Below are 21575 nucleotides of genomic sequence, written 5' to 3' on the forward strand. Positions count from 1 at the left end.
ACGTCTGCACAGCGTTCCAGTGGGAACCACACTCGGGCTTTAGCTCCCTGCCCTCTGTAGTAGAAAAACATCCTCTCAGAAGCGGGGGGGAATATCTTCAATGCCCCAGGCTCCAGAAGTTTGTTTGTTTGTTTGTTTGTTTTCAGAAAGAGAAAAAGGAGCTGGGTGGTGGTGGTGGTGAAGCATGACTTTAATCCCAGCAACACTTGGGAGGCAGAGGCAGGAGGACCTCTGTGAGTTTGAGACCAGCCTGGTCTACAAAGTGAGTTCCAGGACACACAGAGAAACCCAGAGATAGAAAAGGGAGGGAGAAAGAGACGGAGGGAGGGAGAGAGGGTGAGAGGGAGGGAGGAGCAGACACTCCCACCCCAGACACACAGCTGTTAACTGAGGTCTCCTAGCAACCTGGCTAGGGCTCAGGTGTGAGGAAAAGGTTCCAGCTGACCTGTCCGTGGAATCGCATGTGTGGATAACGGCTGAAGTCTGGAGCGGGCAAGGCTAAACGTTTCTGCTTTTTCATCTCTGGATGCTGATGATTGTGCTGGGCAGGTGTCAAATGAGGCTCAGGCTCCTAGCATATTGGGTCTTAGTCTGTGTCACACATAAGGACATAGGGAATGGTGACAAGTGCCGCCAGTCATAGGAGGGCTTTGGTTCAGGAAGTAGGGAGAGAGGCATCTGGCTCTGGAGGGAACCAGGCCACAGAAGAACTGGTTATATGCAAGGAAAAGACCAGTATCCATTCAGGAAGGGGACCAGGGGCAGCAGGGCTAGAGGCTGGTGTGCAGCAGGAATTGGGATCAAAGGCTGGCAAGCCCAGTAGGCAGGAGGAGGCAGGAGGAAAAGACCCAATGGGAGTGGCAGCCTTGTGGTCTCAGGATAAGATAATAAGCAGGTCCTTGGAAGCAGGACACTGAGCACTGGCCTTCACCCAGCAAAGGCTCAGGCAGAGTAGGAAGAAAAAGGAAGGCCGAGAGAGAAAGAGACCTGTCTCAGGTCACACAGGCAGACGGTGACTGCCAGGGCTTGAACTCAGGCAGGTCTGGCTCTCTGCCCAAGTCTTTGCCTTAGTAGCCAACCATCTCCGGGGGCTCCAGACCAATGGCACTGGGACCCAGACCTCCCCCAACATCTCTTGCTCCACTGCCTACAAGCACAAACACTTCCTGAAGCTGACCACAGTGCCTAAGCGCCCCGGCCAGCACTCCGGCCCCCTTGTTAGCGTTTCCACTATAGGCGGCCGTTGCTAGGGTCATGGGCAACACAGATCTGAGTTAGCTGTGAGCTATGAAGGTCAAGCCCGTGTCTGATTCCTCTCAGCCTACACCTCACAGAGCCTGGCACGGAACGATCAGGGAATGGGGTGGGGAGAACAGGGAGGGAGCCTTGAAGACAGACATGAGGGAGGATGGACGGATAGGTAGATGAGAAAGGAGGAGGAGAGATAGAAATGAGTAGTGTGGTGGCTTGGGTGAGAATGGCTCGTATGTTTGAATGCTTGGTCTTGAGTTGGTAGAACTGTTTGGGAAGGATTAGGGGGTGTGGCCTGATTGGAGGACGTGTGTCACTGGGGGTGGGCTTTGAGGTTTCAAAAGACCACACTGTTTCCGGTTAGCTCCCTCTATCTCTGCCTCCTGCTTGTGGGTCAGATGTAAGCTCTCAGCTATTGCTCCAGCAACATGCCTGCCTGCCTGCTGCCATGCTTTCCACCATGATGTTCACTTGACTCTTAACCCTCTGGAATTGTAAGCCCCAGAAATTTTCTTTCTTCTGTAAGCTGCCCTGGTCACTGCGTCTCTTCACAGCAGTAGAAAAGTAACTGAGGCAGGTGGGTAGGAGGATGGTTAAGCAGACAGATGGCTGAGTAGGTGGAAAGGCCAGAGGAAAGCTGTGTCTGTACTCACTACAGAATAGTGAGATAGTCCACTTCAGAGAAGACTGGAAAGTGACAGGAGTCCGTTTCCTCCTGGCTCTCCAGGCATCAAGCTCTGCTTTTGGAAGATGCCACCTGTTTGCCTGACAGAAGCCAAAACCCCTGGCTGGGCCAGGACATACACAGTTAACAAGTCCTGCCAAGTAGAGAGAGCCACTTCCCCGTCAGTAAGTGCCCTGCCAAGCTTTAGCTCAACGACAAACGAGAGCCAGCCAAGTTTCAGAAGTGACACTTGAGGACAGCAAAGATTATGCGGCACAAAAGCAGAGAGGAGGGACAGTCCCACAGATGTACATTCAACATCCCCAGGAGGAGAGGCCTGGTGGGCCATCCTGGCACAGCCAGGAAAAGCTAAGCCTCCAAGACCTTTTGGCTTGGGACCAAACCCAAACAGGATCAGCCTCAAAGATACCAAGCCATGGCCTTGGCCAAGGAGCCCAGCAGCCCGTCCAACTTGGCCAGGCATGTGGGAATCTTTGGATCCCAGCTTTTCGAATGTGGTGAGGAACCCAGTCCCAAGATATCATTGATAGTGAGGGGAAGACAGCCATGGGTTCTGCCTCCTGGGAGGCAAAGCTCCCTTCTTTGCCAGGCTGCCTCCCGCCTGAGGAAAGAACACGGGGGAGAGTGTACTGTACTTTTATAATAACATCTCATTTAATCCCTGCAACTCAGGGGTCCTTTGACTTCACATTATTTTCCCATCACAGACCTCTAAGAATCATAGTCAGCATGTCGTTGTTGTTTTTATTTGTTTGATTTTGGTTTTCGAGACAGGGTTTCACTGTGTAGCCCTGGCTGTCCTGGAAGTTGCTTTGTAGACAAAGCTGGCCTTGAACTCACAGAGATCAACCTGCCTCTGCCTCCTGAGTGCTAGGACGAAAGGCATGCACCACCACAATCCGGCCACTGCTACTTTTTTTTTTTTTAATCAACAATACCTTCCCTGTTATTTTTTTAAACTTATTTTTATTTTATGTGCATTGGTGTTTGCAGGTATGCATGTCTGTGTGAGGGTGTCTGATCCTGTAGTTACAGACAGTTGTGAGCTGCCATGTGGATGCTGGGAATTGAACCCAGGTCCTCTGGAAGAGCAGCCAGTACTCCGAACCTCTGCGCCATCTCTCCGGCCCCCATGTTATTTTTTATTATTCTAAAAATAACACAAGTACTTGAAAAAAGAATCTTAAAAATAGAATGGCACAAAATATAACAGAACCTCAGAGACACTGCTTTCTGCATCTTGTATGTTTGCGTCTCCGTATCCCTCCATGGCACAGCCGTCCCACGCTGATGCTCTCAGCTGCGTAACCACAGCAGGCTGGAGTGGGCACTGTGTTCCTTACCCTCTGCCTTTCTACACTGAGGGCATGAAGGCTCCTGCCGGACAGTGTCCGCTGAGCTAGCCTGAGAATGCTTAGAACAGGCCCTGCCCAACTAATGAAAAAGGAATAGACGGTACATTCCTCTACATTTTAGTTTCTTTACATTCTAATTAGGGCGTAATAATTTTATGTGTTCACAGGGCTCAGGGAGACTTCTCATTACATGCAAAGTATGTGACAATCCCAATCCGGCAGCCTGCGTGTCGGTCACTTCAGCCACTTAGCATGGCTGTGTGTTGGCAACACTCAAATGCCCTCTGTGGAGACAGGTGTGGTGGCACACACCTCTAAATGCAGCACCCAGAAGGCAGAGGCACGTGGATCTCTGTGAGTGCAAAGCCAGCCAGGTGTACACAGAGAGATCCGGGCCAGCAAAGGATTATAAAGTTAAACCCTGCCCAAAACAAAACAGAATACAAAAGAAAACAAAACAAGCAAACCCTACAAAACCTCTGTGACTACTTTACAAAGTACAGCCAACTGTGGTGCTGCCTGTACAGCCTGGCACTGGGCAAGCAGATGCAGCTAGATTATGATGCGCGAGCCCGTGCACGCACGCACGTCAACACCTCATTCTCCACTTCCACCGCCTCCACCGGAGCTGCACTGAAGCATTACAAGCCGGCTCTCCTGTCCAGCCTCTCTATTTAGCCATTAGCCATCCTCTCTCTCCCAGGCTCCCAGGCACAGGTAACCACTATCCTTCCCTCTCATTCTAGATCAAGTCCTCTAGGGTCCACGTGCCCCTCACCAATGTACACGAAGCACTCCCACCATCACCTCCAGCCACTGCTAGCTGTGCACTGGGCCAATCCTGGCATGTAGGGCTCTAAGCTCCCCACTAACAGTGGTACCCAGCCATGCCCTTGGCCCACTTGGATTTCCTGCTGCCTCCAAAGATAAGGGGAACTATAGAGGAGAAATCCTTCAGAAAGAGCCCAAGGCTCAGAGAAAAGGTAGGAGGGCTCCTGAGGACAAACAGGGCGGCATGCTGGTACAGGGGGGCCACCATGTCCCAAGATATCCGCCTGGACAGCGACACCCACTTTGGAAGACCAGGAGTGGGCCTGGCCCCCAGACAAGGCATAGCTTTCCAGAAAGGAAAGCAAGATCCAACGCTGGTTCCTACTTCCAGGAGAGTCTAGCTGCCTCTCTGATATCCAGGGTGTCCTCAGCACCCCCAGCATGGGGCAGCCACAGAAGCCCTGGCATCCCCAAGACTCTGGTATCCCTCTGGTTTGCTGTGCCAGAGATGGAGGCTCAGGCCTCAGGAACACCCCACAGCCCCGGGGTGGCCCTCTTTATCTCTGGCAAATCACGTTTATCTTCATACCACAGAGGGCAGTAAACACAGGCTGACCCTAGGAACCTTCCCACGCATCTGACCAGAGCAGCCTCAACACAAACAGGCAATGAGGGGCCTCCAGAGAATGCGCCTGTCACCCCTGGGAATCCACAATCACCTGAAGTCTAGGCCCAGACTCAGGACCACAGCACTGACAGTTGTCTCGCCGGCTCTCTCTGTGCTCGGCAGCACCTGCCAGACTGGTCCCATTGCTCCACAGAGCCAAGCCCTGCTCTGACTTATAGTTCACAGCTTCAAATACTGAGGCCACAGGGCTGTGGAAAGGCCATGGAAATGGTTCAAGGGTTAAGAGCGCATCCTGCTCTTGCAGGACCCCCAAGTTCAGTTCCCAGCACCCACATCAGGTAGCTTACAACCAACTATAACTCCAGCTCAAGGGCATTCAATGTCATCTCTTCTGGCCTCCTCAGGCACATGCACTAATGTGCATATACATATACCTACACACACACACACATACACACACACACACACACTTAGAAAAATAAAAATACAAAGGCTAGAGAGACTGTTCAGTGATTAAGAATGTTTATTGCTCTTGCAGAGGACCCAGGTTCAATTCCCAGCACCCACTTGGTGATTCACACTCATAACCTCAGTTCCAGAAGAGCCAACAAGCATGCAGGTGGTACACAACATGCAGGCAGGCAAAGCATTCACACACATAAAGTGTGCATGTGTATGTGTGAGCACGCGTGTGCTTGTGTGTGTGTGTATGTGTGAACATTTTAAAGCCTCTTTTTAAAATTTTATTTAGATTTATTTGTATTTATTAATTATACTACATTCTGCATGCATGTGTGTCTGTGCCCCAGATCTCATTATAGATGGTTGTAAACCACCATGTGGTTGCTGGGAATTGAACTTAGGACCTTTGGAAGAACATCTGAGCCATCTCTCCAGCCCCCTTAAAGCCTCTTTATTAAGGGCTCTGAAATATACTAGTAAAATCAGCCACCATGGCCAGTGTTGAGCTTCAGTCATTAGAAGTCATTCCTTAAAAATAAACAAACAAACAAACAAATAAATAAATCCCTTCTCCAGTGACAGTTGTAGAGTACACCTTTAATCCCAGCACTGCACTCAGAGGGCAGAGGCAGGCAGATCTCTACGCTTGAGGCCATCCTGGTCTACAGAGTGAGTCCAGGATAGCCAGGGCTACATAGAGAAGCCCTGTGTCAAAAATCAAAACAACAACCAACCAAACAAACAAACAAACAATGCCAAAGAAGTCATTCCTTCTTATAAGCCAGGAGCAGCGGCACAGACCTATAATCCCAGCACTCAGGAGGCAGAGAGGCAGGAGGATCTCTGTGAGTTAGTTCTAGGCCAGCTTGCTCTACAAAGGGAGTCCAGGACAGCCAACGCTACACAGAGAAACCCTGTCTCAAGAAACAAAGCACAAAACAAACAAACAACAATAACAAGGAAGTCATTCCTTCTACCCAACTGCTTCCTCTCTGGTTAACAACCCTCTCTCTAGCCCAACCTGTTCTGTCCCCAGGGACTTTATATCCCCTGGAGAGGGAAGAGGCAGCCCTACGCTCAAGGCAGCCCGTTGTGGTTCTGAACTCTGAAGGGCAGAGCCCTGACTGAGGTGAAGGTAAGCAGTGAAGGCTGCTCTGAGGAACAGTAAGGGAGGAGCTGGCTGCCAGCACATTTAACAGTGAAGCAGCAGTAACGGGGCGCCCCCTGCAAAACCCTGCTTTCCTTCAGTACTTCTTGGGGGCTGGAGACTCCCCCAGACATCTTTTCTGTCAGGCCAGACGGAGCTAACCCTCTCGTTACCAGTCCCTGCCTCAAAGCCCCATCTCTCCACCTCCCCTTTAGTCTTGCTCTGATAAGAACCATGTTGGTTTAAACAAAAGGTATGGAGGTAGGAAAAAGAAAAAAAGTGCAACAGGGGGAAGCAGAAGTGAAAAGGGAAGGGAGAGAGCAGAAGTGGGAGGTGCCTGTGGAGGAGGGGCAGGAGGCCCCTTGGGGTGTATGTCCCCATGACAGGTCCTGCCTCCCACCCACCCCACCCACCCACCCACCCACCAGGGCCCAGGAGGGTGACAAGAACCTTCCTCATCTTCTGCCCTCAGAGGCCCCAGCCACTTCCTCTGCAGTCCTGCCCATCACCACTTCCTCTGTAGGGGAGGCCACCATCAACACCCGCTTGAAGCAGGCGCAGAAAGAAGGTTGTGTTTCTAGACACAGAGTCCAGAAGACCATGAGAAGCCACTACGGTTCCGGAAGCAACCTTCTCTGCCTAACCTGACCTCTGGCTTTCCTTCTGTTCTCTGCAGGGGAAAGTTGCAGGGCCCTGGCCAGGAAGACCTGGGGTTAAGTCCCAGTCCTGCTATGACACTGAAAATGTCACTGGACATCTCTGGGCCTCCACGTGTAGAGTGAGGGGACTATCCCCTGCCTTTCTGAAGAATGAGAAGAAAAAATAGTGGACAATAAAAACTAGTCAATCCTCCCGCAAAGATTGAAATACAAGCATGGTCAAGAAATTATTCTCCGAGTTAACACTTGCTTGAGCACTCCTAGCAGTCCAGACACTGGCCACTGAACACAGACTGTCATATTTCATCCTTCAAGGACCCTGTTATGTCTTTGTGGCTGCCTTTGCAGTGAGTGAAGAGCAGGCACGGGAGAGCCATTTTCTCAGTCTCACACAACCCAGAACTAGCGGAGCCAGGCACTGCCTCTAGCTCCAGTACCATCTTCAATCCCTGGCAGAAGTCCCACCCCCATCCCATCCCACCCTCTCTGCTCTCCTTTCTCCTCCTCTCCCTCAGCACATATCTCCTTTGCAGACAGGTCACCCTGCGCTAGACAGTCGCCAGGCCTAGTCTCTGACCTACGACCAACCACACTTCAGGGGGAGATCCACCACCCCATCAGGCTGCTCCAGTCTCCACACAGTGGCCAGGCTGACCCAGTCTTCATTCTTCATGGGCTACCACAGTTGGGACCCAGGGGACCTGGCAGCCTCCTCAGGGCCTTGTCCCCTTTCTCCCACCCACAGACGGGTCCTTTCTGACGTTATATAGGCTGATTTGGAGGCTGATGACAGCAAAGACATTATTTGAGATCAAAACTGCCATATTTAACTCCCCCAGTTTGTCACAAGGCCCTCATGACTCAGTTTCCGCTATGACCTGACTGTCTATGTCCCCCTCAAAAATTCATCTATGAAAATCCTAACTCCAAGATGACGGTTACAAGATGGGCCTCTGACCCGGTGATTAGGTTATAGGGACAGGCCTTTGTAAACAGGAGTGGAGTCTTGATAGGAAAAGTAGACTCAAGGGCATTGCCTCACCCCTCCACCACATGAGCACACAGTGAGAAAGCAGGTCCTTGCCAAACACTGTAAGAGCCTGGCCTTCCCAGCCTCCAGCACTGTGGTCCTAATCGTCTACATTTTACATAGCCACAGGGTACAGCTGTGTAGACCAAGGGACTAGCAGACATAACCTTGCCCTGACGGCACCCAGGCCTGCCCAACTCAAACGCTCAAACCCATGGGCCACTGGGAAGAGAGGGAAAGCCCAGTGGCCTAGAGATGAAGGGACACAGGACCAGGCCAGTTGTATTCTTAACATGAGTACAACTGAGCACTGGAAATCAAGTGCGTCTGCACCGATGCTGTCTGTCAGGGCTAAAATGACCACTGTACTACACAGTCACTCGTCCTAGTAGCCCTGTGCAGCTCCTGTGGTCTGTGGGACATTTCTGGGAACCGCAGCCAGGCTCCCCTGCTCCTACAGACGTGGCCCAGCAAGAACACAACCTAGAAGCAAGCAGCCAATGAGATGCTTCCAGAGGAGACAACCCCCCTCCCCCCTCCCCCCAACACACACACTGGTCTTCTATGAGCAGCTTCCCCAGTTTCAAAGGTTTCAAATGCAGAGATCAAGTGACATCCTGTTTAGCCTGGGGGAGACCACACAAACCCACCCTCAGGCCACCACACTCAAAAGCTGGCAGTGGCCAACCTGGATCTCCATACCCACCCACTCACCTACCCAGCCTCTTCTTGATTACTGTGTGGCTGCCCAGCCCATAGGTAGCTTCCCACCCACCACTGCTCTGTGGTCCCTGCTCCCGCTCTCTTGACAGGCAGCCCTAGCCTACTGGGACTGCTGGAGGCTGCCGTTCTCCGAGCACGTGCTCAGACCTCCAGCTGACCTTCTGTGCAGGCCAACTCTCAGGAAGGCTCTGAGGGTGGCTATCTTATCAGTTCACTCACACATGGGGAAACTGAGGCTCAGAGGCAAGCCTCTCACTTCTCTCATCACACTGTGGCTAAGAGAGGCAGCCAAGATTTGAACTCTTATCTCTCTGACGTCAAGGACCAACTCTTTTCTTCTGGAATACACCGAGGTGGCAGAGGCAGTTAGCCCCCCACTTCTGTGGCAACCAACCTTGGGTTAAGAACTTTTTTTTTTTTAATGGCATTTGTACTGAACACGCACAGACTTTTTCTCTGGTCTTGTGTCCCCAGTGATGCAGTGTGGCCACTTACTCAGAAACGTCAGTGTCACAGGCGGTAGGAAGAAGTTATCCAGAGATGATGGAGAGTGGATGAGAGGCTGTGTCACTACCATTCCCACTTTAGGTGACATTACTGCCAGCTGAACTCTACGCAGCTATGGCCATCTATTTAACTGGAGGGCCCTGCCTCCCTCCCCCCCCAACCAGGGAGCAAGTGGCAGGGCTCAGGATGGTCTCAGTGGACACACCGACATGTGGAAGAGAGTGGACTGAAGCTGGGGATACTGAGGACATCTGCAAGGCACAGGACAGGCCCACAATTGTGAACTGAAGTTTCGGGGGGAAGGAGTGGGGAAAGTAGGAGGGAAGGACTGGCTGTGCCTGTGTTAAAAGAGTCCACAAGACCAAAGGACTAAACTTACAAGTTCGGGAGAATTAAAATGTTGCAGACGAAAGACAAATTTTCTTGGACTACTTTTGAGTCCCTTTGAGACCTCTCCACTGCCCATCGCTGGGTCTAAACTACATCGCTGCAACTACCAAAACCTTAAAATGTCTTCTTAGCTGACTGCCAGATTCCCCAACCCCAAACATCAAGAACACCTCAGAAAGCATCTGAAGCCTACAGCAGAGTCACACACACACACACCCCGCCAACCCTGGCTTTGCTGTGGCCCACCTACCTGTGGCCCCACCAATACATTGATTATGACATAGAAAGACCTGGATCTGTGTTCTAGGCACCAGCGTTCATATTTGGTCCCAGGATTACTTGTTCCCTCTGAGGTGAGAACAGCGTTTTTGTTTTGACACAATGAAGACTGACCCTGACACCAATGTCAACAGTGCCCAGGCAGGAAGCCCAGGGGACACAGCTGAGCTGCAGGCACTACAGTCGTTCTGCCTTGTTCCCAGTTAAGTGGCATTGACAGGCCAAGACCTTCTCATAAGCAGCACCCAGAGTGTCAACAATCATAAACAATCCTGGCCCGGCCTAGGAGGGGACCAGGGGTAAAGCTATTCTTCTCTGTGGATGCCTCCTCAAAGACATGGCTGAGACTCGGAAGAGGCACTGGCTTGGAGAACAAACGGGGTCACTATGAAACAAAGATCCTACTGCCTTCCATAGCAGCTGCCCTAGGATACCCCCAGAGGATGGCCCTGGAGATTTCTTCCTCATCTGGGTAACCTCAAGAGACAGGGGTTGACTGAGCATTAGTCCTCCTCCCATCTAGCCACAACCACACCTACCCTGGCCTACCCAGAGACTGCTGGAAACTAACAGTGTGACTGAGTCGACCAAGGCCAGCATCAGTGTGGGCCAATTAGCAGACCCTTGCCAGGTGTCCTCTAGGGACATCGGTGCGGACTGAAGAACTGCTCACAATAGCTTGGACTTGAGTTTAAAAATACAAGGCTGAGAGGAAATAAGGTTACTGCCTAGGGGCAGATCTCTTTCCGGAGTAGGAGTGGAAGGGGCCAGTAGGGGAGGAGGAGGAGGAGGAAGAGGAGGAGGATACAGGAGGCCTTGGGCAGCCCCAGGGGAGCCAGACGGAAACCCAGGCTTTCCAACTCTGAGGAGCAGCAGACGGGGTGAAAGGAGAAGGGAAGGCCTGGCCTGGAGGGGTGGAGGCCTCTGGCACCGCTGGCCTGGTTCTCAAAGCCAGCAATGCTGAGGGCACCTGAGGTCTGGGCACAGCTGCCAAAGTCCCCTCACTCTCTGGGGATCCACAAGGACTCTGGGGTTGGCTGCTGGCAAGAGAAGGCAGCACAAGGCCTTCCATAAATTTACCTCGTTGTGTTTTCAAAAATTACCCTCAAGCTAGGCATACCCTGTAACCCAGTCATTCCTACCTGGGAGTCTGGCCTAAAAATGCATTTAAAACATAGGAAGAGTTCTCCAAACAAGCCGTCCATCAGCCTAGCCAGCTCTGCTACAATGATAACTTTCAAAGTGCTGAGTTTTGTTGTGAGGCCATTGACATGCCAGGGAGCAATTTTATCTTAATGCTAAAGTTGACTTAGCTTATGCGTAAGGGGGAAAAAAAAAAAGAAAGACGGGTAACAGCGTAAAGAGTCAATCCGAAGAGTGTAAAATGCATGAGGATACCCCCAAACACACTGGGACATACAGCAGACCATCCATCCCGTAGCACTCTCAAGCTATGACCTTCCTGCATCCCCAGCTAACTGCCAGATTATGGATTTCCTACCCGCACCAGGTCAGCCAGCATAGACTTGGGCCTCTGAGGATCTGTGTCTTGTGTCACAGAATACACAAAGCTCCCACCACCATCCCTGACAGGATGGGAACTAACCACTTCCATTTATTCACCTATTCATTTGGCTGGTTGGTTGCTTGGTTCGGTTCTTCAAGACTGGATTTCTCTACGTAGCCCTGGCTGTCCTGGAACTTACCACAGACCAGGCTGGCCTTGAATGCAGAGATCCGCCTGTCTCTGCCTCCTGAGTGCTGGCATTAAAGGCATGTGCCACTACCGCCCCGCAAGAATTGATTATGGATTGATTTTAATTTGTTAGTAGTTTTACAATAAAATGGGAAAAAAAGAGAGCCAGGCATATGCCTGTATCACCAGCCATGTAGAGGACTGAGGAAGAAAGATTGCTTAAGGCCAGGAGGTTGAAGCCAGCCTGGGAAGAACAGCAAGATCCCCGTCCAAAAAAAAAAAAAAAAAGCAGACACAAGAATTCAGACTGGGGGCTGGGGATACGGATCAGTGGTAGGATGTTTGCCTGGTATACACAGGCTCTGGATGAAGAATATAAACATAGTAATCTATGGGACCGAGGGTGCCTTTTTTTTTTTCTTTTTAGTTCTTTTACTCCACCACACCACCATTTTGATTTTTACAAATTAACCTTTTAAAAGCTTAAAGACCCAAAGCAATCTGCAGAAAGCAAAGTTACCACCTCACACTAGCCTGGCTTTTTCAGTTCTATTCCCTGTGGCCCCTCAAAGCACGGTGCCACAGGATTCGACAGCACCTCTGCACCAGGCTCTGCTGACGGCAGTGCTCTCCACAGCAGGGACCAGGCACTTCCTTTCCACCCTATGCCACCACAGAGAAGATGATCGTTCACGATAAGGACTCTGAAAAATGTGTCACCCGTGAGCCTGATTTTGAATTCGAGTAATGAAATAGAAATTATTTCCTTCAGAACCAACCTTGCATCACATAGGAACAAGGTGATAATGGCCTTGATGCTAGACTCAATCAATCCTCTTCTCCCAAGGAGACAAAGGAAGAGGAGGGGAGCCTTTAAGCAGGCAGAAGCAGGAAGATCTCTGAGTTCAAGACCAGCCTGGTCAGCAGAGTGAGTTCCACGACAACCAGAGCTACACAGAGAAACTCTGTCTAAACTAACCAAGAAAAAAAAAAAAGAAAAGAAAAGAAAAGAAAAGAAAAAGAAAAAGAAAGCTGAGGGGAAAAGGCTTCCCATCTTGGAGACAAGGTCTCTGCAGCTCACTGATTGGTCAATGGGAATTCTCTCCTCACTGGGAGGACAGGAGCCTTCTAAGACTTCACCGCCTAGGGAAGCCCTAAGAAGCTCCCTACCACACCACAGAGGGCTGTGGAGAGAAGCCCTGCTCTTCAGAGGGCAGGGGTGGGAACGGCAGCTTTCCCCATCCACAGCCAACTGCTTTTCTGGTGCCCAACTGGCAATGGCTGGGCCCCAGTCATTTAACCATGATGGAACTTCTTTCTCATACTGTCTCTGTGATCAGGCCAAAGAACCAGGAAGTGGACAGAGGTCATGGCCCTTGATTTAAGGGGTTCTTAGTTTAATTAAAAAAAAAAAAAAGGCCTATGTAAGTTCTCTGTGAGGAACCATGTTCCATGGCACATGCCTGTAATCCCAGCACTCTGGGAGGCAGAGGCAGGTGGATCTCTGTGAGTTTGAGGCTAGCCTGGTCTACAAAGTAAGTACAGGACAGCCAAGGCTACACAGAGAAACCTTGTCTTAAAAAACAAACAAACAAACAAGGTCTCTGGGAGGTACCAAGGACTGCAGGACAGGCAGGTTGGTGACAGGGCACTGTGAACAGGGCATACCTTCCTGAGTCAGAGACTAAGGAAAAGGTATTCAAGACCTGGCATTGTGCCTTCTAGTCCCTTCCACCCTCTGGACTACAGTAATCCCATGCACGGGAACCTTAGTTAGAATGGCATGACACATGCTAAGGCCAAGGTGGCAGCATAGGCATGTGTCACTCGATGATGGGGACACATTCTGACAAACACATCATCGGGTGATTCTGCCACTGTAGGAGGTACAGCATGCACTTACACAATCCTAGATGGCTTCCTTCACCTGGGCTCCACAGGCCATCTATGTATAATACACACACACACACACACACACACACACACACACACACACATGCACACTCACGCATGGTATAACCTACTGTTTCCAGGGTTGTGTTGAGCAGAACAGCCCAAAAGTAAGGACTGGAAAGGTGACTCCATTGGTAAACGCTTGCCTCCCCAGAAAGAGCCTGAGGTCAGATCCCAAGATCAACACCATTCTGAAAAAGCCAGCTGGGGCAGTACAGAGTCTGTGACCCCCAAATCTGGGGAGGCGGAGGCAGGAAGATCCCTGGGGCTTGCTGGTCAGGGAGCTTAGTTCAATCAGTGAGCTGCAGGCTTAACAGAGACCCTGTCTCCAAAAACACTGTGGAGGGTGATCCAGGAAGAAAGCCAGTGTCAACCTCTATGCTCCATACACACATGTGCACAGATAGCTGCACACTTGTGGTCACACACACAATTCCCCCCCCCAAAATAAACAAAACAAAAACTTTCCAGGTGGTGGTGGTGGTGGTGCGTGCCTTTAATCCCAACACTCGGGAGGCAGAGGCAGGCAGATCTCTGAGTTTGAGGCTAGCCTGGTCTACAGAGTGAGTTCCAGGCCAGCCAGGACGACGGGACCACATGGAGAAACCCTGTCTCAAAACAAAACAAACAAAACCCTTAAACATAAAATGAAATGATACTCAAGAGTCAGGGCAAAGTAGAGACAGATGAAGTCCTGCCGGTCTAGACAGGACTTAAACCGCTCCAGTGTGCTCTGAAATAACAACAGAGACCATCACATAGCACACAACCATGACAGTCAGTCACTTGTTGGCCTCACCAGGCATCCCACGCTGTAAGTCACCTTTATATTTCACCATCCATGCCACATTTCTCTACAGTGAAGCGCAGGTTTGCCTATGTCAGCATCACTGCAAACACGTGAAGAATGTGTTGCATGCAAGGCACAGCACTGCGCAACAGGAGCATTTCAGCTCCTTTACAGTCTCCTGGGACCATCTTTGTCTGTGCAATCCATCACCGACCCTGACAAACTGTCCAGGACACCAGCTGTCACATGACCCTGTTGGTCTCCCATTCTCTTGTCTTGCCATGAAGCAGGCTCCCTGCTTTGGGAGCTAGGGTCAAACTTCAAAGGGGTCTATATGCTTTGGAGGAGCCAGAAGCAATAGAATAGCAAGGGACTGGAGAGCTCCCTTCCTTGGAACAGAGAAGTTTTGCCCAGCCAACAGAAGTGACAAAGGAGACGCTAACCCCCTGGAAAGCAAAGCTCTGCATTCAAGTTTAAATAAAAAAGAACAGTAGAAAGCCAGAGCAGGACAGCTGTGGACGAAGGGCTAATGAGAGACGGAGGAGGTCCTGCCAGCCTAGCCGGACACTTTACGACTTTATGACGCTGGAGGATGACCTGAAGTAATGGTAGGGAGCAGCACATAGCAGGTACACAAGAAGGTGACGCAAAGTCCTTAACAACAACAACAACAACAACAACAAAGCATTATGGATAGCCCTGGCTGTTCTGGACTTGCTTGGTAGGCCAGGATGGCCTACCAAGAGTTTGCCGGCCTGCCTCTGCCTCCCTGAGTGCTGGGATTAAGGCATGCGCCACCACGCCCTGGGGAAGTCTTATTTTCTAACAAGTTTCCCAGTGATGCTACTACACCTCTCTTAGGGAGCACACTTCTCGGGGGAGGCTCTAGCAGATCAATCAACTTCAAGTAGAGGTGAGCAAGCCCCGACTTGGGGAGCTGGAAAAGCCCTTTCTGGGTCCAACATCCTGGAAGGATCAGCGAGGTCTCCAACTACAGAAGGCCCAACGGCAGTGGAATATGGCTTAGGGGGGCAGCTAACGGCAGCTGAACTATGGGAGTCTCCCAACAGAAGTAAGAGATGCCAGGTTGCGGGGCCCAAGCCTACCGTCCAAGCTACTCCAGAGACTGAGGCAAGCAGATCTCAAGTTGGGAGACTAGCCTGAGCAAAAGGATTCCCTAAGGGGGTAAGTGGGAGGGGCGAAGACTTTTTCGTGGAGGAAATGAGAAAGGGTGGAGTCAAGATGTATGAGTTCGGTACCTTGAACAACAACCCACACTCAGAACTGGCTCAGAGGACCAAACCCCAGGAGCTGTCCGCCTGCACACGTGTCTATGCAGAATCGTCTCCACCCCACCCACTCCTCCGCACAGCCTCTGCCCTGTCTTCCTCCAGGGGAGAGGTAACTGCAGACAGGGAGCCTTTGGTGACTCAGGCGTCCAGAAGCCAAATCTTTGCCCTGCAGCTGCAGTCACAGGACCCTGTGCTGGCCTTCCGTTGAGCCCTCTAGTCTCACGCTTGTCCTCGCTCACTCCGGGGCTCCTCTGCCCTCCCTGCCGTAAGTCCATCTTCAGAAGTTGTCCCTAACTTCCGATCCTCCCAGGCACAACCCCGAACCTAAATATACCAACGTCGGTGCAGCCCCACTTTAAAAAGATGTGCCCCCATCACCGTGTGCCCGGGGATGCCTCGGGTAGCCTCTGGGACGCTGAGGTCCTACAAACGCCCCTTTGTGTCCTGTGCGGGGCACACAGGAAGTGCTCAGAAGCGGCTACGCGGGGAGTCAGGGGCAGGCAGGACCCGAGAGGCACAGCAATCCGAACCCCTTACCTTGTAGACTTTGCCGAAGGCGCCGTCCCCTAGCTCGCCCACGATCTCCCACACGTCGTTGGGGTCCAGGTCCCGGCGGACGTGCTCATATTCCCGGGATTTTCTCTTTTCAAAGGTGGATAAGCGCAAGATGCGGCGGAAATTGGCGAAAGCCATGATAGGTCCGGAGCGCAGCGGGAGGACTCGCGGCTTCGCAGAGCCGCCCTCCCCACAGCGCAGCGCCGGCCGAGTGCACTCGCGGCCGCCGGGAGCTGCCGGAACCGCGACCCGCCCGCTCCGCCCCGCCCCGTCCCGCCCCACCCCCTCCTGGACCCGCCCGCAGGACGCCCGACACCCGCGCGCGCTCCCGGCCAGCCCGGCTCCACCTGCTCCGATGCGCCCCGAGACCCCTCAATTGGCTGCGGGAGCTCGCGGCTCCGCCCGCGCCGCGGGGCACTCTGGAGACTGTAGTCCGCCGGGTGGCTGGCCCGTGGGCCCGCCGCTCCTCCCGGAACCCTGAACCACCGGGGTTCGGTTGGCGCCTTGCAATCGTCGTCGTCGGTGCCAAACTGGTGCATCAGCGCGCACGATGCGCCCGCAGCGGGACTGGCTCGCCAGCTGACCGTGCGGGATGCCCGCGCCCCTCGCCCCGGGGCTCAGGCCGGTTCTCGGGGCTCCTCGTCCCGAAGTTCACGGGATCCCAAGGGGGCCTTTGCCACGCTTCCTGCGCGGGTCTTGGGCGCGGTGCTGCCTGCCTCCCAGCGCGCAGGAGGCAGAGCCCCGCCGCTGCGCGCGCCCCAATCCGGGCTTTACCCGGGGCTGCCAGCCACAAACGGCCAGGACTCGGGACAAGAAACAAGAGTCCCTTTAGGACCTATTTGGCTTCTTGATAGGTTAGCAGATACATTCCTTACTAAGTAAAACTTTCTAATTCTTTTTTTCGGGGGGGGGGGGAGGGAAGCCCCGTTATAGGTAAAACCGGAGATGTCTCCGGGACCGTCCTCCTCCATCCTGGCAGAGGGACTGTCATTGCTCGACCTTAGCAGCGGGCGTCCAGCAGATGGCACGGCGCCTTTCCCTGGTGTCAGAAGGTGGGTTCTGGTATACAGTGCTCCGGGCTGGGTGGCTGCAGGGCCGGTCAGGGTGACTCCCCTCCTGAACGAGTGAGTTTCCCACTCGGGCACCCTTAGTTCGAGAGAGCATTTAAGTTGCTGTTCCCTTTCCTGCGCAGCCGCGCAAGCGCTAAGTGCGTTTCCCTCTCGGAAGACCCGCTGGAGAGTGGATGCGATACCCCGGGGAGGGGATGCGTGAAAGGACGCCCCGAAGAAAGGTTGCCCCAGTTCCGATTGTTCCCGCCACTGAATGAGTGCGGAGAAATTTTATAATGAAAAGAAGGAAATGTCATGCAAAACTGCCCTCGCTCTCGTTGAGTCAGCGTGTGGAAGAGCCAAAGTTTTAAGTCCGTGGTTCAGTGGACCTGCTGAAGTCTGTGCAGCTCTGCCGGGTGGACCGAGGGTCAGAATGCGCTCCCCAGACCCGGGAGCTCCAGAAAACAAAGTTAGAATAAAAATAGAAAGGTCCGTTAAGAAATGTCACGCTACGTGAAGGAAGCCAGACCCAAAGACCGCATGACGGCGTTTGTGGAGTTGATAGGACCGGTCCAGAAAAGGCAAAGCTGTGGAGAGCCGGTTAAGGGTTGGCTCCTGCTTCCAGACATGGGAACTGACTGGAGAGATGAGGAATCTCACCGGGCTGATGTAGACGCCCGCAACAACTACAGGGACAGTCCTACAACTCCGGAAACTTGCCCCAAACCACGAGTGACTTCTGTTTTTGTAAGGTGTTTTGTTTTTTTTTTTTTTTTTGGGGGGGGGTGTAAGTTATATAGCAAAAACGCGGCAGTCCAAGGGCTCAGTCGGCCCCGGTCCCAGCACTGTGGGGTGGGGGTGGGAACAGAGGCAGGAGGATCGTTGTAAGTTCGAGGCTAGCGTGGTCTACAAAGTAAGTCCAGGGCAGCCAAGGCTGCACAGAGAAAACCTGTCTCAAATAATAGTAATAATAATAATGAAGACTGACACACAGACAGGACAGATAAATAAATGGAGGCTCAACAGAACCAAAGCTACTTTGAAACTTATGCTTCCCTTCATCTATCCCTGGCTACAGGGCCTCACACTGACCTGGTGATAAATGAAGACAGCTGGAGAGGGCCCTTCCCCCGCCCTACTTTCTAGAACAGCTTGAAATAGAAATTAGTGTGTTTGATAAATTGTTCGTTTGATGTGTATATTTCAATCAGTGAGTCCAAGTTTGCATATTTTCATTAGAAGCCTTTCAGTTTGTTTAGATTGCTGGTCCATGGCTGCGGAGAGTTTGGTTTAAAACCCAGTTATGTTTTAAAACCCGTGATGTGTTTTTGTTTCAATCCCAGGTGTGGGATAAGCAGCTGCTTCACAGCCGGTGTTTATGGTTTGCAGGAGCAGGGGCTGAGCTTTACCAGCTGCAGGTAGTTTAATTCTGGGGACTCCAGAAAGGGTATAAATGGGAGCGCACCCAGCACGCCACTGGTGTCTGCGGGTTTGTCCTGCTGCATTTGCTGTTGTAGGATTGCCAGGCTGGTAGTTTGCTGGCCATTCTGACGGTGAAGATTGGGCTCGCCTCAAGGAATTCTACGTCCCTAATCAGCAGGTAGTAGCCTACAGAGGTCTGCACCCCCTTTTCCCTCTAACCTTTCTCTCCTACCTAGTGTTGGGTTGGAAGGGATTAGGGTGCAATAAGAATTGGAAAGGAGGTAGAGCTAAGAGAACCCGCTAAAAGGCCAGGTGTGATGGCACATGCCTTTAATCCCAGCCCTGGGAAGGCAGAGGCAGACGCATCTTCATTAGTTTGGGGCCAGCCTAGTCAACAAAGTAAGTCCAAGACAGCCAGGGCTATTATACAGAGAAACCCTGTCTGGGAAAAACAAACTGAAAAGAACCCAATAAAATAGATTTTAAAAATCCACCAACACATGTCCTTTGCCATTTTTGTGTTGTTGGGTCGGGGGGTGTTTTGCTTTGTTGGAGTCAGGGTCTCTGTCTGTTCAGGATGTCGTTCACGCGTGTGCGTTTTCCACTGCATGCTTTCATAGGTGGAGGTCAGAGGACAACCTTCAGGAGTTGGTTCTTTCCTCCCACTGTGGGTCCTGCAGATTAACTCAGGTCCTCAGGCCTCTAGGACCTACTGGGCCATCTCACTGGACCTGAAGTGTTTGAAATGCTATCTTGTTGGATTTAGGTATTGAAAATGTTTTCTCTCAACCTCTCGTCCAAATGTTAACTTTGCTCATGGGGTCGTCTGTTGAACAAGTATGTGTAATATTGATATATGATCAGAAAGCATTTATCTTTGTGTGAGGGTGCTGTTTTCCTGCCGCTGAAGATTGAACCCAGGAACTTGCACATATGAAACGTGCTCATATCCCAGGTGAGCCAAATTTTTTAACTTAAAAACTCAACTTGCCAGGGGTAGTGGCACCTGCCTTTAATCCCAGCAGGTAGGCCTGAGGCAGCCTTGTTGTCTGCAGAGGGAGTTCCAGGAAAGCCAGGGTTACACAGAGAAACCCTGTCTGGAAAAATAAAAACTAACAGAATAAACCAACTTAAGGTGCTGAAGAGACGGTTCCTCAGTGGTTAAGAGGAAGATTCAGTTCCTAGCACCCACATGACCGTGCCTGGTCATCTTTTACTCCAGTTCCATATACTGACGCCCTCTTCTGACCTTCCCAGGCACTGCATACAGATGGTGAGTACACATACGTACAGTCAAAACACCCATACATATTTATAGAAAAAAAAATCAGTTTAGGCCAGGCATGGTGGCACACACCTTTAATTGGAGCATTTGGGAGGCAGAGGCAAGTGGCTCTTTGAGTTCAAGGACAGCCTGACCTATATATAAATAAACTTCCACACTCTCCGGAGTTACGTGGTGAAATCCATGTCTCTCAAAAGATCATGTTCATTGAGGTTTAACTTACATTAAATAGAAATGCTCCCCCTTAAAGCTCAGTTTTACCAAGGCTTAGGCTGTCTCCACAGTCAGGGTAGAAATGTCTCCAATGCCCCTTTCAGGCAATTCCCACTCCTTTCAAACTCTTTCCAATGCTGGGGGTTAAACTCAGACCCTTTCGAAATGCAAGTGCTCAGTTATGAGCCACACAGTGGCCTGTGTTATTTAATTATATATACAGCGTTCTGCCTACATGCCACAAGAGGGCACCAGATCCCATTACTGATGGTTGTGAGCCACCATGTGGTTGCTGGGAATTGAACTCAGGACCTCTGGAAGAGCAGCCAGTGCTCTTGGCCTCTGAGCCATCTCTCCAGGCCCCATCTTTTTTTTTTTTTTTAATAATTTATTATGTATACATTGTTCTGCCTGCATGTACACCTGCACACCAGAAGAGGGCACCAGACATCATTATAGATGGTTGTGAGCCACCATATGGTTGCTGGGAATTGAACTCAGGACCTTTGGAAGAGCAGCCAGTGCTCTTAACCTCTGAGCCATCTCTCCAGCCCCCCAGGCCCCATCTTTAGCTTCTTTTAACTTGGCTTGTTTCTGGGATGCTTCCTGTTGCGTGTATTCATGGCTCGTTCATCTTCGATGTGAGGTAGTCGTCTACTGTATGGATACACCATAGTCATTAGTACATTGCCCAGCAGTGTTGAGGGACAGTTGACATTGGGGTGTACCCATTTGGTTATTGTGAATGAAGCTGACTGCAAGCATGTGTGAGTCCTTTCATGGAAATGACGGTGTTCAGGACATATGATGGAAAGTAAGCCAGGCAGTGGTGGCACGGGACTCTAATCCCAGCACTTGGGAGGCAGGGACATGTGGATCTAGCTCTGAGTCTACACAGGTAGACTATCCAGCCAGGTCTACACAGAAAAAACCTGTCTTGAAAACAAACAAACCCACCAAAGAAAATGCAGTAAACAAACATGCTGTTCTCTTATTAATCTGTCTTTCATTTTACCAATTGTGTGGGAGTTCTGCTGCATCAAATGATTCTCTGTAGCCTCTGCCAGGGTGTCCTACAAGTCAGCTTAATTCTGACACTGGCAGTTAGACCCTGAGGTCACGGGATCTGTCTCACAAGACTGTTCCACCCCTGGCACACACCAGTCATGAGTCCCGGGTGTCATCTGGGTTTCTGACCAACCAGTCATAACATCAGAGGTTCTTAGGATTTGTAAAGTTGGCTAGAACTGTGATTGGACCCCCATCTGTGCACATACCTGTTTGCATACAGACAGATAACCAAATATGAAAGGAGTGTTGTGAGCTGGAGGAGGCTTGTGACTTGTGTATGGCACATACACTTGTGTGTATACACATTCCACACTAGAGCTAATAAAATTTAAAAACACAAATTGTAAGAAACAATTTGGAAA

The 21575-nt window shown here is 51.3% G+C and overlaps 1 protein-coding gene across 2 annotated transcripts in view; it reads right to left on the minus strand.

Moving 5' to 3' along the window:
* Nucleotides 1-16423, minus strand: part of Stk10 (serine/threonine kinase 10) — a 90632-nt gene extending 74209 nt beyond the window's left edge. Inside the window, exon 1 of one of the 2 annotated variants that reach the window (XM_021635624.2) lies at nt 16156-16423. In XM_021635624.2, the coding sequence (XP_021491299.1) occupies nt 16156-16311 (156 nt within the window). In that variant the 5' untranslated portion in view covers nt 16312-16423. The remainder of the gene's footprint in view (nt 1-16155) is intronic. The other variant, XM_060363878.1, reaches the window with a different exon arrangement.
* Between the last annotated feature and the right edge of the window lie 5152 nt (nt 16424-21575).

Source organism: Meriones unguiculatus, chromosome 11, assembly GCF_030254825.1.
Source record: "Meriones unguiculatus strain TT.TT164.6M chromosome 11, Bangor_MerUng_6.1, whole genome shotgun sequence".
Lineage (NCBI taxonomy): Eukaryota > Metazoa > Chordata > Mammalia > Rodentia > Muridae > Meriones > Meriones unguiculatus.